Source organism: Rhinolophus sinicus, linkage group LG15 (genome assembly GCF_036562045.2).
Source record: "Rhinolophus sinicus isolate RSC01 linkage group LG15, ASM3656204v1, whole genome shotgun sequence".
Taxonomy (NCBI): Eukaryota; Metazoa; Chordata; class Mammalia; order Chiroptera; family Rhinolophidae; genus Rhinolophus; species Rhinolophus sinicus.
The window spans coordinates 13,543,643-13,562,260 of record NC_133764.1 but is presented as its reverse complement, the minus strand read 5'-3'; the positions used below and the strand labels follow the sequence as shown (position 1 = coordinate 13,562,260).

Here is an 18,618-nt window from a genome sequence, read left to right as displayed (position 1 = left end):
AAATCTAGCTCACATTCAAGGGGAGGGGATTCAAACCCCACCTTTTAAAGAAAGAAGAGTCAAAGAATTTGTGGACATATTTTAAAACCGCCACAGACAGGAAAAAAGAAACCACTCTAGATTATGTCCAGCAAAAAATAAATTAATAAATATTTTATGATTTTATAGGTGCTTATCATCGGAGGGACTAAGGTGCTGAAAGTTGGGGGTGGGCCAATTGCACCACGACCTTTCAGGTTCCTTTGCCATAGCTGCTTTCCACAGATCCAAAGTCGCTGCTGCCACTCAGCAATCAAGAAACTTTGGGAAACCCCTGCTGAGGCGATTGCAACAGCATGGCTGCGGACAGGTGGGGGAATGTGGAGCCCGACATGCAGCCTGCACATCTGCTGCTACCGACCAGAAAAGGATGACTTCCACCTCCTTTCCACCTTCCAAATTGCACACAAGTACTTTTCATTGGCAGAACCCTGCTGTCAAGGGAATCTGTGAAATGTGCTTCCCGGCCATCTAGCACCTGCAGAGAAGGGGGTAGAAATGGGTGTCAAGAGCCAACTGACACTAGCCAACATACCTCCATACACAGGTATGGTGAGGAGACGCCACCTGTACTTGCAGGGGTCCTGGTGCAACACTCCTTTTTTTTGTCGGCTTATGGGTGTCCGTGGCTTGGTAAAAGGTGGGTGGTGTCTACATGGAGTAGCATGGTGGAGAGCTGGCTAAGTCGGAGACCTGGAAAGGTGTCATTCTAGCTGGGCAGCAGGTGAGATACTGAATGCTGATGACATACAGCCATCTCTAGAAGTGACCAGAGAAACACCTGGAGTTGATCCTTAGTTTGGTCTCTGGAATGTTCTCACTGAACTGAAACGGTGGGTGGGCTGCAGGCAATATAGTGAGGGAGAAATAAGGCTATTACCTTATTAAATCCTCACATCAACTGATATTCTTCCCCCAACTTACAGATGAGGAACTAAAGCTCAGAGAGCTTTTGGAACTTCCCTGAAGTCACACACTCTGGCCCCTCTGCCTGAGGCTAATGGGCCATGGGTGGTGTGACTTGACTTCTCTTTTCTGAACATCAGTAAAATTCAATTGAGAAGTTCCTATCTTCAAGGCCATCTCAAGGGACCTATTGAAAGATACTGACACTATGACAGTTGTCTTGGCCCCTCACTGTTTAGGGAAGACTCAGAAAACAGCCAGGGTTAGAGCTGGGATTCAAACCTAAGCCTTCCTGGCTCCGAAGCCCTCTTGCTGTCACTGAACTATGCTACTTCCCCAACTAGAATCAGAAAGAGCTGGGTGAGAATCCTGCTTCTAACCATTAATTAGCTGTGTGGCCTTGAGCCCCCAAGTTACTCAACTTCTCTCAAGCCTGTTTTCTTATCTGTGCTATGGGTGCAACAACGGCACCTACCTTCCACAGGGTTGGTAAGGACAAACCACGGTTCCTACCTGGCAAACAGTAGGAGCTTCTGTTTTCCACGAACGTTAAATCCCTGACCGCTGGTCGCTTACGTTAGAGCGGGGGTCCTCACATTTCACCAAGATTTTATTTCTAATCTTCCTGCTCTGCCATTGACGGTAGTGAAGGCGCTCAGCATTCATCTAGGCTAAAACCGAGAAGGGGCGGTTATCACACCTGGAGGATTTCTGAAGGGGCAACAGCCCCCACACAGTGGGGGGCCACACACCAACAGCTGATTTTATAAGTGGAAAGAGGCACTGGGACCTCGACCTTCCCAGAAAGGAACCCCCGCACTCCACCCCCACGCCACCCGCGGCAGAGATCAGTGGAGCTTCCACGAACTGGCCTGTTCCCCAGCCAGCCCTGTAGCCACCCCCGACGCCCCCCTGGACCTACATCTAGTGGACCCCAAGGGAAGCGGGCAGTGAGGACGCATTCCGTCGGACGCCAGTGGCCACGCCTCTCCGGTAACGGCTGTAACGGAGGTAACGGATACTCTAACGGGGTCCCGAGCCTCCCAAGACCAAGCACCTGTTCGGGCGCTGGGAAGCCTGGGGAAGCCGGGAGTGCTGGCCCCGCCCACGGCCCCTTTGGGCTCCGCGATTGGCTGCGCGGGCAGGGGGCGGGGCCGAAAACTGAGCCGACGTGATGGCGTCAGGCGCCATGGGTGCCACTTTCTGTTGTCAGTAGGCTGGAGGCCGCCGTTCAGGATGTGGTGCTGCCCTGGCCGGGAGGTATCTCGACCCTGCTCCCCGCTCCCCTTGGTGAGTTAGTAGTCGGGGGCGAGCGGGGAGGCGGGGCCGGGACGCGAACGGGCGATGGGCCAGCAGCCTTCGCCGGGATCCCAAACCGTTTGCCTTGAGACTGTCCTGCTTCAGAGTCCTCACCCTTCCCAGCCCACGCCCCTTGTCCCCACTTCCCACTCGGTTCCTGGCCTTGGTCTCGCACTGGCACTGCTGGCGCGTCCCTACATCTTCTCCCACCCATGACCTGACTCCAGCCCTTACCCCCACCCCCTCACCACCGGTCTTGCGTAAATGCAGCCTTACCTTTGACCCCACTCGAGCCAAGTTCCAACCTCCATCGGCCACATCCCTCCGCCTCCCTCTAACTCAGCTCATCCTCACCTCTCAACCGCTTTGGCAATCCTAATGCTCCACGCAAACCTCGAGACCCACCATTGTGGTTTGCCCTTTTTTGGATCAGCTTTCTTATCCCTATCTCCCATAACCCCCTGCTCAGCTCTCCATGGCCTGCTCGCTGTAAACACCCCACCTCTACCCCACTCTCGTTTAAGACCCAGCCCAAAGTAGATGCTCTTTGGAGCTCACTCCTTTCTTGATAACTGTGCTCACAGTCCTGTCCCAGGTCTTAGAAGGATGTATCTTCTTGTCCTCACAGACTCAACTCCTAACTTCCTGGCCCATCATATACTTCTTTCCATCTCGAACCCTCCTGAGAGCATCCCTCATACGTAAGTCTTTGCTAAACTGCCCCCAACTTTTGCTGCCCCAGTTCCTACCACCCTTACCCAATCTTATTTAAAGTGAGGTCTTTATGTCCTTTCACCTCTGCTGTCCCCACCTCTGACTCTTCACCCCAACTCGGCACCCATTCTTCCCTGACCAGTCTGCGTCAATCTGAGAACTTAATGCAGAGTCCCCCGTCAGCCCCACCAGCTGCCCCTCAACAGCCAAACCTCGGTGCTTGCTTGTGACACCCAGAGAACCACCGGCCCTCGGCTGCACCTAGTCCCCTCCAAGGATGAGAAGGGCGCTACTCATCTCCTTGGTCGCCTGCCTCGTTACCATTCATCAGGCCAGGCTCATCGACCGCTGTGACCTGGCCAAGCTGCTGCAGCAGAAGGACATGGACGGCTTTGAGGGGTACTCCCTGAGTGACTGTGAGTGCCATTTCCCCACCACCCTCATCTGCTCTCCTGGTCATGCCCTACGTGACCATCTTTCTTTCTCTCTTTGTCTTTCAAACAAATTCAAAAACCAGCCCTCTCCAAGAAACCTTTCCCAGCATTCTATATTCATTTAACAGTTAATAAGTGAGCAATTATTATGTACCAGGAACCGTTTCAGTCTTGGGGATATAAAAAAAGCCACTTCACTTATAGTTTCACCTTCTCCAGCACAGATAAGCAATACACGAAAAGAAAAATACAGGACTATTTTTGTCACCTGGTGGTGATAACTGCTAAGCAGAAGAATAAAGCAGGGGGGAGTGGTAGGCGACGCTGTTCCAGAAGGGGAAGTAAGGAAGCCTCTCTGAGGAGGCGACATTGAGCGGCGCTGAATGAAGTAAAGGACCTGACCATCCAAGTGTCAAGGGGAAGAGCATTCCAGGCAGAGGAACAGCCAGTGCAAAGGCTTCGTTCTACTCCGTGGGCGGGATCTCTCCCTTTGGAGCAGGATGTGTGCACCCCTGTTTTACAGCGCTCTCTCCTTGGATCTCGCTTTGTGGGGTTTTTTAGGTCCACATCTTCATTCTTATACTATAGGCCCCTGAGCGCAGTATCTATGTTTGACCGGCTAAATATCCCTCACTGGGCTTTGCACAGTTCCTGGTATCCCGTAGGTGATTATTAAGTGCCAGAAGCATGGAGGGACAGATGGACAGATGAATAGTCAGACTGATGAGCAGCTGGATGGACCGCAGGTTGGGAGAAGGAGCCAAGGGGTGTTTCTAGCCCACGAGCCCATGTAGCCCCTTAGGCCTGGTCCTTCCTTTGGATTCCTCATCTCCCTTTCTCCTCCATCTCCCTCGGCTTCTAAACACCCTCCTCTCCCCGCTCTAAGGGCTGTGCTTGGCATTTGTGGAAAGCAACTTCAACATATCGAAGGTCAATGAAAACGCAGACGGCAGCTTTGACTATGGCATATTCCAGATCAACAGCCACTACTGGTGCACCGATCACCAGAGTCACTCGGAAAACATTTGCCACCTGGAATGTCAAGGTCTGGCCAGGGCCCGGGGGTGGGGGGGGGAAAGGGTAGGTGACAGAAGAGCAGGCGCCACTCTCAGAGCCTCTCTTCCCACTCACAGCCTGGGAACGCCCCCAGAGGGATGGCTCAAGGAATCAGGGACTTACTTCACCGAGCAGAGGCTTTGACTAGTGGCCCTAGTGCGGGTCCGTTAGGAGATTCTGCAGTGTCCTCGAGCAGGATGCAGAACGGCTCTGCACAGACAGCAGCCGACGATAATTGAGAGCTTATTCTATTCTAAGCAGGTTCCAGGCATAGCTCATTCATCCAACTTTCCATGGAGGAGAAACTCTTAGGATCCCCACTTTACACATGAGCAAACTGAGGCTCGTAGAACCAGTGCTGAATGCCAGACTCGTGGCCCTGGAGGCTCAGCTCTAACCACTGAGTGGTACTGTCTTTGGCTAACGGTCTGACCAGGCCCAGTGCAAACTGCCCCCTCAGAGCTCCCCATGCAGGAGGCTGCACAGGTCCCGGACTCCGCCCCTCACCCCCTCGTGCGTGCGCACTCTGATTAATGCCCCTGGCTCTGCACCTCATTAGGCAGGACTTGCCCTCGTCTCTGTGCTGCCTATTTTGCCATTTCCTTTCCCTAGAAACTCCCGAGCAGTGGGTGAAGCACCACCTACTCTGGCCAGGAACTGCGGGAGTGAACAGGACCAAGGCTCAGGCGTCTTGCCCCTCCTGCCCCCGCCCTTGGGCACCCCTGACCTCCAGCAGCCATGCAGGGGACGTCTACATGGGCCTGTGGGCGCGAGGCTTTGCCTAATGTGGAAGTATTCAGCCCCTGTGTGGCACCTGCCTGGGCAGGGAGAGCCAGTGTCCCCCAGTCTTTGGGACTGTCCTCTGCTCAAAGTGACAAAGGCCTCACTAACAAAACCCACACCCCATAAGCCACGAGGAGAGGACAGACTGTAAACAAATACACATCCACTCTTCACAGCCCATCCCTCTTCTGCCCTGATTGTCTTCTTCCTGTTGATTTACAAAACTCTGTTTAATATGAAATACATTAATCCTTTCGGTGGATTTCACTGAATTTCAATGTTTCAAATATTGCCCAGTGTTTTTGTCTGTACGGAGACAGAGCAGTGGAGTGAGAGGCACAGGCTTTGCTCTCACGCGAAACTGGGTTCTGCTTTTGGTTTTGCCCCTGGGGCCTTAAGGACACCAGTCCTTCATCTATGAAAGAGGGTGGTAATATCGTCCCCATGTGGGCATCGAATCAGACAGTATGTGGAAAACTTCATCCTATGCTTGGCCTAAATGATGCCAAGTTTGCTGATGGGGTCCCAGACAAGGGGGCAAATCTCTCACAGGGCTCTGCCTGTGGGATCAGGCGCAGAAAGCTCTTACTCACCACTGATTATAAAAATGCTGCTGCTATTTTCTTCTAATACTTTTATGGGTTCTTTTTGTTTACATTCACATAGATATGTTTGCTTAAAGTGAGAAATAGAGATCTGCTGTTATTTTTCCCTCAAATACTTAGACAGCTGTTCTATTACCATGTATTCATTTTCCTCCGCTGAATAGAAGATTAAAAGGTGACATCTCAGAAGTCTTAGGAACACATGGGTCTGTCTATTGCTGGGCTTTGTGCTACTTCAAATACATATTAGGTTGCATGACTCCTCAGTATGGAATTGACAGACAGACTCATCTCTCTCCCATTGAAACCATTACTGTCCACTAGAGGAAAACACTGCAGGTCCCTGTCTTCCAAAAGCTTGTCATGTAAGTGACAAGTGAAAATAATGAAACCATATAAATAACACAAATGCAAGATTAAACTACTTAGAAATTATAAACAGTACAGGAGTTAATAGAAATTCCAGAAAACCAAAGGCCATGTGCCACCTGGAGATGGAGAGGGTGTGGTCTGGTCAATGGCCAATGACTCTCTTCCCAGAGGCCTGCACAAGCTGACCCATGGGAGTCCCCAGCCTCCTAGGTTGAGAAATCAGACTGTCCTCACCGAGAGAGGACTCCCTTCTTCCTACTGAGGTAGTGTCACCTTAAGTGTCACCTTAACAGTAACACAGCAGTGATCAAAACACAGAATGCCAGATTGTGACTTGACAATCTTAAGTTCAACTGTTCCACAGACAGCATCTGTCTACACGACCGGGGAGTTACATTGCGTAGAGGTAGGCCACCGTGGCACACTAAAGCACAATCGGAAGGCTGCTTGGCGAGAACAGAGTTAGAACAATAGGAATCTAATGAATCCAGCATTCAATGGAAAGGACTGAGGCGGCCAGATCCATCCATTTCCCCAAGAGGCACAGCCTGGCTAGTGGGGCTGAGCCTCCACGTCTGCTGCCTGAGGTGCCATCTCCACTCTAGGGCAGTGCTAGGATGGCCACGGCCCGTCTTGGTCTCTTCTTCACCTTTTCTGTGCTGTCACCACTGACCTAGCCTCCTGCGGACAGACACGCTGCTCTTTAGCAGTTATACCTCCAGTCAGGTTGTACTCACGTCTGACAGACCAGGAAGTCATCTGGTCCTCACACACCTCTGCTCTGCTCCACAATGTGTGTTGACCTTGGTGTTTCTCTCTTGGGGAACTGCCTTCTCAAAAACTGTTTACCATATTTCTAAGTTCTCGGGTGGGAAATGCCTCCCTATTTCTCCTACAAACTGGTGACAGACCTCACAGAACGACCAGGATCAGGAGGCTTGTAGTATTTAGAGAAGGCTGATGAGGAAAGACGAATTGCCTTGATTTTTGAGAGATTCATAGGACATCCACAGGCAGAGCAAAATAAGGGAATTCGAGACGGGTCAAGGCACAGACAAAAGGAGGAATGGCTAGGTTATGGTGAGGGGCTGCGCTGGCTGGAGTGCAGGGCTGCCAGGACAGTGTAACAGGGAAATACGGCAAATGAGGTTGGGTTGTCGGGTACAGTCAAGACTGTCAGCTTATTAATTCACTCTTTTCAACGTTAGCACCTGCCTGTTGGGAAAATAAACCATTATGTAACTGAAGCTCCAGGACCCGGCGACTATAAAGACGACATGCTTTAGAGCAGCCTGATGCAGATTTAGGCTGCAGTGTGGACTGAACCTATTTATACAATGCCTTGCACACTGGAGACGAAACCTGCTAAGTAAACCTCCTGCATCGACAAGATCACACTTTTTATGTTTCAGCCATGTCCTTTCTCCCAGGGTGACACGGCTCCATGAGGATGGAGATTTTACGTCTCTCCTCATTTCAGCCAAGGAAACATATCAGTGGTAGAAAGAGAGGGACTGGTGAGTACATCACATTGACATCATTTTGAGTTGAAGAAATTTTGCAAACATGTCAACTCTGGCCTATTATATTTCACTTCTCAATATAGCCTCATGGCTTGTTATCAGGGTTGCAATTCCACAGAGATCTCTGGGAGTGGAGCTCCTCCAAAAATTCCCGGGATATAATTTGCAATAAAAAAACAGAGCACATCTCACTTCTCATGACTGAATAGGAATATGAAGCAGTAGCAGGTGACATTTCAGTTTGGGGTTTTGAATGTATTATAAAGACAGAATATATTTCGGAAACCTGAAATTACTGTTGCTTACCTCAGCGAGACAGATAATCAAAAGCATCACTAGTAGAGTCACAGATATTGCCAAATTGAGTTTGTTGTGATATTCATGTCCTGGAACTTCTTTTGTCCACTAGAAAAGTAGAGAACAATTTTGTTAAAACAAAGAGATGGAAAGGATGAAAACTAACCATTCTCAAGTCTGTTCTAAAGAATCGCTACCCTTAAATGACTCCTCTGTATAATAGCTTATACGTTCCTAAGGAAGATACCCAATCTAATGGGTCACGTAATCTTAACATTAGCATTTTCTTCGACAATTTTTTTATCTTGCGTGTTAGGTCCTCGTCTCGTCTACCCTAGGAACAGTGGTACCATTCTCTAAAGGAGCAAAGTGGGAGATCGCTGTCTTAGCCTAAGTTACGTGGCCAAGACAAGCTACGGACTAGGCGCTCCTGGCGTTTGTGCTGGGCGCTTTTGTGGCATGTCCTAAAAGTCCAGGCTCCCTGTTTCGGGAGCTGTCCTCACCTCTCGTGCCTTCTGCCCTTTCTGTTCACTCTGGGCTTCTGTGCTCTCGCTGATGTAGTTCTCATTTTTCCATCGATCCGTATCCCACTCTGCCTTGGACACCTTTACTTCCTGCTGTTCGCTGAGAAGCTTCATCAGGAGGCCTGTTCTGGAGATGAGCTTGGCACAGGGCAGCTGCACGCTGGCCTCAGAGCAGTCCATTTTCAAAGTCCGGATGACATGAGCAATGAGCTTCCTCACATTATTATTGGGGATGAGGGACTGTAGCTGCTGGTTCAGCTGACTTTCAAATTGATCCCCCGGGGATGAGAACAACGGGGACGTGAAGCCTGTGGAGTTGGAGAGTAAGTCAGTGGCCACAGAGAGGTGTTCCCCTTGTGCTTCACGGGTTTGGTTAACTGTTGGCAGGAAGTTGTCTGCAGAAACAGCCGAATCTGCCGTGGAAACATCCTCACGGGCAGGGGTTTCAGGGGTAGTTTTTTCTGGCTCAGTAGCCTTTCATGTCTAAATATTTTCTTGAAAAGGAATTTGTGCAGTACTCTTTTCTTTAGAAGTGTCCAAAAGAGAAACTGATTCTGGAAGACGATTTTCCTGAGATGTCAATTCTCCTGAAGATGAAAAAGCCTCTCGTGCAGGGGAATTTATGAGGCTCCTCACTGCCGATATCAGAGGTCTCTTTGCAAGCATCAGGGTTTTGAGAGAATCTTCCTTTCTGAACTTTTGACTCCTTTTGGCCTTGTCTTTTTCGTGCATCACATGAGAACGACTTTTATGAAAGAGATATTTCTTTCTGAAATGTGAGGTTGGCTTAGAAGCCTTCATATTCCCAATTAGAGCATTTGCCTCATCTAAAATGAAAGCAGTATCGCTTAAGTCTTTTGATTTTTTAACCTCAGATAGAGATTTTGGAGCAGTGGGGGCCGAAGGCCTACCCATCAAGTATTTTTTCAGGCTAGAAGAAACTGCTGCCTCCTGTTCCTGTATGAAGGAAGGCTCTATATTGAAGGAGTTTTCCACTAATTTCCCAGGCCTGTGTACCATGTGCAGCTGTCCCAGCTCCCTTTGGGGTGGTCTCCGGAGTCTCCTAACTTTGACAGTGTTCTCCACAATAGGCGGGGCATTCTGTTTCCTGTGGATGCTCTGATGGGCCATTTCTTTGAAGTGCCTTTTCCGGATGCCCTTAGGGCCCTTGAGGACCCTACTCACTCTCAGCAGCCTTTTCTGGACAGGCTGAATCTTTGCTAGGCTGTAGCCCTGTGGCTGCTCAGTTTGCAATTCCTTCTGAAAGATTTGGCGTTTCAGTTTCGGACCTAAAAGGTTGGAATGTATAAGCATGGCAGCTTTTTCTTTCTTTTTAACCTCAACAATTTTTTCTTGAATTTCTGCATCTAAAAAATTTTTCAGAGAATTGAGTTTCCTCAATTTATTTTTGTAAGTTGCGTTGTTGGATTCAGGCTTAAGGGAAGGGTTCCTTGCGTTGTTTGTCAAATGACTCAGGGGCATAGCTCCATCTTCTGTATTTAAAAAAAGGAGTTTAATGAGTGGTAATGATTTTGATTGTACATCTGTTAGATTTCCCTTGGAGAAATAAGGCAATATATAATTGAGTGCACTAATAGCATCGTTTTCATCACTGAAATCTAGTTGGTCGTTCATGAAGGCTGACAAATCAATGCCATTTTTGTCTGAGGATGGCTTCTCTGGCTCAATAGTCAGCACAGTGCTTGTTTTCTTCTTCCGGGCTTGTAACACCTTCACGAACGATCCTTCTGCATTCCCTACAGATACTTCTTCATCTGTCAAACAAGAAAAGACCGCTTTTGATAGTGAAAGACTGATGGGACAGCTTTCTGTCCACCCACAGCCATACATCCCAGTTAAATAAATTAGGAATCAGCAAGCATTTGAGTGCCATTTAGAGAGGAAAATATAAACCCAAACTTAAACCCATAATTGGCAACACAACAAAAGGAGGAAAAGGTATCTTTTGAAAAAGTGGCTATCTACTCAGAACATTCCATAGCGTGAAATACAGTAACTGTACTTAGAATGATTCTGTTGGTCCCCAAGGGCCAATGGCCCGGTACTCAAGAAAAGCCAAGGCTGGAAGACCCCACCCAGTTAGACGCTCTGCAGATGTCCTGTGACTCCTCACATTCATATACCCCAGCCTGTCCTGCCTCAGATGCGGAGGGAGCACGAGGCCTCCTTTCTCCACCTCTTCAGTGTGCTTGTGTTCTTGTCACCATCACACGTGACCGTGACCACACCCACTGCTAACACTTCCCCATCTGGACATGCCTTTCTGCACTTACCCCGGGTTCCTTTGCTCGGATCCTGCTCCCACATACCCCTGCCCCCATAACAGAAGGCTGAATACAGAAAAAGCACTATGTCTACCCTCGCTCTTTGCTTAAATCTGGGTCAGGCATCTAGGATGTAGGTTATGAGGTTTGCCAGGTTGTATGCCAATGTGGAATGTTCAATAAATCTACGGATTAATACTTGAGGTCCTAAAATGCAGAGGGAAAAAGTAACCTTCGTTGGGTGCCCACTTTTATTTCATTTCATTTCTTATATTTTCAGCTTTACTTGGGAAACCATCCAAAGCTGCTGACTGTGAGAAGGTCAAGTGTACCATTGTACAGTTGGGTTTCGGTTCTAGAATTAAAAGTATTGTTGGTGCTGGTGAGGGTCAGAGGAGGAAGTAAGGGTGGTGAGGGTCAGAGGAGAGAGGAGGAGCATGGCTTTGCAGAGAGCCCAAAACTGGAAGCAAGAGCCCGGGCACTACTAGACTACAGCATTTAGCACTTCTGGTCTCGTTTTACTCACCTGTAAAGGAGATTAAAATGCCTGTTCTGCCCACCTCTGGGGGAGAAGGGAGTAATGTAATTGGTAAAAAATTATTTTGATCAATAAGCTGCACTGTCTTTATATCAGTAGCAAAGTGTTATTATTTAACGTGTCCCCCAGATCACGGGCAGAGACTGGTATTCAGGCTATCTGGGCATGAAAGCACATTTTGAAAGTTATCAAGTAGGTGCCAATAAACCTAATGCATAGAAAAATACTTAAAAGCACCCAGGTGTTTTGTGGATAGAAAATTTTGAGCTTCAGAGTAAGTTGAGGGTTTGGCCGTCTAAGACTACACGAGCCCTCTCGTCCATTAGAAGGGCTGGCTGGCAGCTTCTGGTGATGGAAGCAGAAACTCTCAGGTTCCAAATAAAACAGCATCGCTTGTACTCTTTTTATAAAATTGCAAAAACAAACAAAATAAATAAAGTGTATCTATACCTGTCCCATAAGGCAAAGAGCAGTTGAGACCTAATGCATATAAAAATCGCTTTGTAATCTGTGAGGCGCTCTATGAATAAATTCTCATCTGGAGGTAAAGCAGCAAGCAGAGAGCAGGACACACAATATGTGGCCATTAGTGTTAGTTCCCTCCCCCTTCCCATTCTTTTCCCTTGTTCCTTAATCTGACTGTTAACAAGGGATGCGTTTTAGGCATTTACGGAGTTGAACTCTGCCTGAATTAATATAAAAGATACAGTTACATTATTAGTTTAAAAGTTTATCATAGATTAAAAATAGAAAATTAAAACATAAGTAAAATAAAAATTCTAAAAAGTCTCCTCAGGCAATTCAGACTCACCACAATGTGTGATGTCTGTCAGACATTCAGTGTCACAATGCAGTTTTACTGTCTTACAGACGACCTCAATATCACTTTTAAATTGGCAGAGACAGCAGGTCGTACGACTGGGTAAGATCCTATAAATGGAAACACAGAGAATTAAATTAGTGGCAAAGGAGTTACTTGGGTAGGTAGGAGCGTAGGTCAAGGTTACCACAGGCTGTGCAGAAAGGAGCCCTTGGGGCTTACGGCCTGGACAGTTGCGTAGGGGCCAGTTGGCCATTTGCTGCTCTTGAACATTGTAAATAAATAGAGAGGACAGGGGTATCCAGCAGAAGGATGGCAGTGGGTATGGTATGCCTGCGATAAAGTGATAGGGATTAGAATTGGGTGTAACTGATCTGTGGTTTGATTCAGAAGTATCTCCTCTCATTCCAAAAGTCTCACTTTGGGTTGAGAGTACACAGGAAGAGGGAAGACTTCTAAGCAGCTTCTGATAACAGAGCTTCAAAATTCGAAGGAAAAGTGAGATTGACAAGGAGAAACAAAGAAATCTGGATTTTCCAATACCCTCTTTCAATAATTGATAGAACAAGTAGGTAGAAAATCAGTAAGGATATAGGAGTCTTGAACAACACTATCAACTTGCCTGACCTACTTGACATTTACAGAACACTCCACACCAAATCAGCAAAAGGCACATGGTTTTTTTCAAGTGGACACATAACATTTTCCAAAATAGACCATATTCTTGCTTATCATGAGAGTTTATTGGCTATAAAATGAATCTCAATAGATTTAAAAGGATATTAGTCATTCAATATATGTTCTCTGACCGTAGTGGAATAAAATTAGAAATGAACAGATCCGAAAAAAAACTCCAAATATTTAGAAACTAAAAAACATGCAACCCTACGGGTCAAAGAAGAAATCAAAAGGGAAATTAGAACCTATTTTGAAAACACAAATATCAGCATGTGTGATGTTACTAATGCAGTACTCAGTTTTCAGCATTTTCCTTCAGGAACTAGAAAAATAAGAGCAAATTAATCACAGAATAAGGAGAAGAAAGGACAAAATAAAGATTAAAGCAGAAATAAATAAAACGGAAAACAGAAAAACAGAGAGGTAGTGAAATGACAAAATGGTCTTAGAGAAGATCAATGAAATTGATCAACCTCTAGGCAGCTTGATCAAGAAAAGACCCAAATTATCAAAATTAGTAATGAGAGGGGTGACATCGCTATAGAGTCTATAGAAAATAAAAGGACTATAAGGGAATATTATAAAATACTTTGTGCCAATAGATTCAAGATGAAATGGACAAATTTCTTGAAAGATAGAAACTACTACTGTTTACTCAAGAATAAATATGTACCTTAAATAGCACTATTAAAGAAATTGAATGTGTAGTTTAAAACCTTCCCACAAAGAAAGCTTCAAGCCCACATGTCTTCACTGTGAATTCTGCCAAATATTTAGGGAAGAAAAAATGGCAATTCTACACAAACTCTATCAGAAAATTGAAGAGAAGGGAATACTTCCAAATCCATTTGTAAGGCCAACTTTCCCCTTATCAAAACTAGACAAAATATTCCAAGAAAAGAAAACTACAGACCAAAATCTCTTGTGAACACTGAAGCAAAAATTCTAAACAAAATTTTAGCATATAAAATCCAACAATATATAAAAAGATTATACATCATGACAAAGTGGGGTTTATCTCAGGAATACAAGGTTGGTTTGTATTAGAAGATCAATGTTTTTTACTCAAGTTAATAAACTAAAATGCAAAAATCACACAATCATCTCAATAGATATAGAATCTGACAAAAAGCTAACATGCATTCTTGATTTTTAAAAAAAGAAAAACCCTCAGCAAACCAGGAATGGAAGGAGACTTCCTCAACTTGATAAATGACTTCTACAAAAATCCTAACATCATATTTAATCATGAAAGACAAAGTGCTCTCTTTCCAAGATCAGGACAAAGGCAAAAATGTCAGCTCTCATTACTTCTATCCAACATTGCTCTGAAGAGTCTAGCCAGTGCAATAGAGTAAGAAAAAGAAATAAACGGTATTCAGAATGAAAAGCAAAAGGTAAAGCTATCTTTATGTACAGATAACGTGATTATCTATGTAGAAAACCTGATGGAATCTGCAAAAAGGCTAATAGAATAAATGAGTTTATTAAGTTCCAAGATACAAGATCAATATGCAAAAAATTAATTTATCTCTAATGCCTCATAGTGAACAATCAGAAATTTAAATTTAAAAAATACTCTCTATAATAGCAGCAAAAGTATAAAACACTTAGGAATAAGTCTGACAAAAGATATAAAAGATTTGCACACTGCACACTACGAAACTATTGCTGCGAGAAATTAAGGAAGACATAAATAAATGGCGAGATACGATGTATTCATGGATCAGGATTCAATATTGTTAAAATATCAGTTCTCCCCAAATTGATTTATAGATGAAACCCAGTAAGCTTTTCTGTAGAAATTGACCAGCTAATTCTAAAATTCATATGGAAATGTGAAGTTTCTAGAATAACCAAAACAAGTTTGAAAAACTAAGCACAAAGCTGGAGGACTAACACTACCTGAGTCAAGACTTATGAAGCTACACTTTCAAGGCATTGTGATACTGGTGTAAATAAATAAAGACAGACAAATAAATCAAAGGAGCAGAATAGAGAGCCCAGAAGTAGAAAGATATGGATAACTGATTGTCAAGTTCAAAGGCAGTTCAGTGAGACAGGATAGTCTTTTCAGCAAATTGTGTTGGAACAATTGGATATCTACATGTAAAAAAGTAAACTTCAAATCATATGCACAGATGAAGTAAAATTAATTGAAAGATTAAAATGTAAAACCTAAAACTATAAAACTTATAGAAGACAACAAAGGAGATAAACTTTATGACCTTGAATTAATTAGGCAAGATTTCTGAGATAAAACACCAAGGCATAATCCATAAAAGATAAAAAGTGAATAAAATGACATGATTAAAATTAAGAATTTCTGCCCCACAAAAGATACTCTTGAGAGAATACAAAGACAAGCCACAGAATGGGAGCAAATACTTAGCAATTACATATTGGATATAGGACTTGTTTTCAGAATGTATAAAGAACCAAAAACTCAATGAAAATATAGACAAAAAATTCGAAGATATGCAAAAGGCAAATAAGCATATGTAAAGATGTCTGACATCATTAATTATTAGGGAAATGCAAATTAAAGCTACACGGATATACAACTACACACTTATTAAACTATCTAAACTTAAAAAGACTGACCATAGCAAGTGTTGGCAAACATGTGAAGAAAATGGAACGCTCATACACTGCTGGTAGGGAAATAAAATGGTACAACCACTTTGGAAAATAGTTTTTTTAAACATTAAACATACACCTATAGTATGATCCCGCCATTCCACTTTCAGGTATTCACCCAGGAGAAATGGAAATATATGTCCATAAAAAGACTTGTACACAAATATTCATAGCAGCTTTATTTGTAATAGCTAAAAACTGGAAGAATTCAAATATCCATCTATGGTGAATAAATTGGGGCATAGCCACATAGTGGAATACTATTCAGCAATAACAAGAAATGAATTATTGATACACACAACACAGATGAATCTTAAAATAATTACACTGAGTGAAACAAACCAGTTAGAAAAGAGTAGGCACTATAATTCCATTCATATAAAATCCTAGAAAATGCAAACCAATCTATAGCAACAGAAAGCAAATCAATGGTTGCACAGGGATTGGGGATGGCAGGGAGAGAGGGGAAGAAAGAATTATGGAGACATGAAAAAACTTTTTGAAATGGTGGACATTTTGATTCAATTACACCTCAAAAATCTGTTAAAAAGAAAGGATATAATTGAGACAACTGGTAAAATTCTAATATCAACTCTTTATTATATAATATTGCGTAGGAATTTGATTTCTTCAGCGCATTAATAGTATTGTAGTTATACACAGAAATGGTTTTGAATATCCAGACGGAGCCATCTAGCTGACCATGGAGGGATGCACTTTGGCAGATGCTGTAGGAGGCCGAGGAACATGAGGCTAGAGGAGTGACCAATAGATTTGCCAATGTGGTGAAGACAGTCATTTGTAGGCTGACTTGTCAAAAGCAGTTGGAGCACAGCCCTTTCCCATACTAATCTCGTGTAATCCCCTCCACTAGCTTTAGCATAATAGCAGATTTCTGATAGCCTGCCATATTGGAGTGGGGATGGCACAATTGAAGGTGCAGTAAGTTCTGTCATAAACTGTCACAATAGGAACCTAGAAAATATATTTTTTAAACTGCAAGGGAAAAAAGAAAAAGAAGCCTGACCCTTACTTTACACCATATATAAAAATTAACTCAAAATGGATCATAAACCTAAAGGTAACTAGATGACTCCAGGAAGCAAACAGGAGAAAATCTGTGTGATTTTGGATTAGACAGTGGATTCTCAGACAACATTTTCTTAGATAAGACACACAAAAAAACCACAAACCATATTAGAATAATATTGCTAAATTGGAGTTCATCAAAATTTAAAAATTAAAACCTTCCAGTCTTCAGAGATACTTTTAATAGAATGAAGAGAAGCCACAACCTGGGAGAAGATATTTACTAAACATATATCTCAGAGAGAGGCCTTATATAAAGCACTCTTAAAACTCAATAATGAGATAAATATTCTATAAAATGCATTTGAACAGACACTTCATTGAAAAACACATTTTCACATAAACAGACACTCAACATCATTAGCTATTACGGAAATGCAAATTAAAACCACTATGAGATACAAATGCACACCTACTAGAAACTGAAACATAAGGATAGGGGAAAATGTGGAACAATTGCAACTCATATACTGCTGGTGGGAATGCAAGATGGTACAACCACTTTAGAAAACCGTTTAGCAGTTTCTTAAAAAGTTAAATATGCACTTAACATATGATGCAGGAATCCCACCCTTAGGTATTTGACCCCAAAGAAATGAAAACATATGTTCACATGTTTGTGACCAGCATGTGAGTGTTTTTAGCAGCTTTATTCATAATGGCCTAAAAACTAGAAACCACTCAAATATCCATTAACTGGTGAATGCACACACAAACTGATACATTCACACAACCGGGATACTACTCAGCAATAAAAGGGAGTCATCTACGGACAGGTGCAACGACATGGATGAATCGCAAAAGGATCGTACTGAGTGAAAGAAGCCAAACACAAAAGGCTACACTCTACATGATTTCATTTGTAAGACATTCTGGAAAAGGCAAAACTAGAGAGACAAAAATCAGGTTGGTGGTTGCCAAGGGCTGGTGATGGGAGGAGGGACTGACTGCAAAGGAACATGAGGGGCCATTTTGAGGGAACAGAAGTGTTGTAAGTCTCCAGTGTGCTGGTGGTGACATAACTATATATTTTTCAAAGCTCACTGAACTGTACACTTAGAAAGAGTGAGTTTTATTCGATGAAAATTATACCTCAGTAAACCTGACTTAAGAAAATAATAAACCTAAAACAAAAACCAAGTGAAAATAAATGTACAAAAAAGCAACTTACAGTTTTTCCAGTTGAAGGGACATCATGAGGACGCTCTCAACTGTTGTGACACTTGCGTCTTCCCCACGTCTCTGAAGGAGAGAATCCAAATGTGCGTGACATGGACCCAAGACAAAAATTCCATACTTAAAAATGTGATTACATCAGTTCTGCTTCTCTGTCAAGCCAGCTCGAGTTTACTTGCTGGCTTGATGATCGGTCCAGAGAGCTCTTATTGAAAAAATTTATTTGCATCATCAAAAAAATACCTTAGTGCTGAATAGTACATTCTTTTTTATTTTTTCCCCATTATCCTACTATTCATTCTCAATTGCATCCACCTCTCAATTACTCTTTTTAAAATATACCAGGGGTGCCAAAAAACATGTATACGCTTGACTTGTAGTCACCTTTTGTCATCGGTATATATTGAGTACTACAAATTGAACACAGTTTTTCCTTTCTTAAAATGTGTATACGTTGTGAGTGGGCACCCTCTGTGTATAACATGCAAGTTACTCCTCTTTGCTTCCTGGGGTAAATGGTGTTTCTACGTGCTCTACACGTCCCATGTCTGTGTGTTCTTCAACACTGCTCCCTCCTCTGCTGCTGTCCAGCCCACGTACATTCTTTCCTAATTATTTTCTGTGTTGATAACTCTTATGCAATAACCCAGATAAAATTTAATTTATGACGTTTTAGCCAAAATGCAAACTACTTAATCACTGGTGAAAGTAAAAAAGCAGAAATCATCTCACAACCCATGCGATTATGGCCATACTTACAAATATCTCAGTGCTGGCAATTCAAAAAGATACGAATCTTCAACAGTTGTCAGAGGATTACGATCAAGAATTCTGAAAAAT

At 43.7% G+C, this 18,618-nt stretch overlaps 1 protein-coding gene and 1 long non-coding RNA gene across 3 annotated transcripts; one reads left to right on the top strand and one right to left on the bottom strand.

Annotated features, from left to right (window-relative positions):
• Positions 1–2,050: 2,050 nt before the first annotated feature.
• LOC109453771 (lysozyme-like protein 6) lies at positions 2,051–6,127 on the top strand. 2 transcript variants are annotated; one of them, XR_012492067.1, is made up of 5 exons: positions 2,051–2,235; positions 2,873–2,945; positions 3,196–3,374; positions 4,279–4,437; positions 5,061–6,127. It is a non-coding gene; the product is annotated as a lysozyme-like protein 6 (long non-coding RNA). The 2 variants fall into 2 exon arrangements; XR_002138376.2 differs by lacking the exons at positions 3,196–3,374; positions 4,279–4,437; positions 5,061–6,127 and adding an exon at positions 3,101–3,183 and having other exon boundaries at positions 2,093–2,235.
• A 1,753-nt stretch (positions 6,128–7,880) lies between these two features.
• On the bottom strand, positions 7,881–18,050 carry LOC109439833 (leucine-rich repeat-containing protein 37A3). Its single transcript, XM_074320228.1, is given in 4 exon segments — positions 7,881–8,136; positions 8,532–10,327; positions 12,187–12,305; positions 17,774–18,050. Coding segments are annotated over 4 exon segments (2,088 nt in total). The 5' UTR covers positions 17,800–18,050; the 3' UTR covers positions 7,881–7,989.
• Between the last annotated feature and the right edge of the window lie 568 nt (positions 18,051–18,618).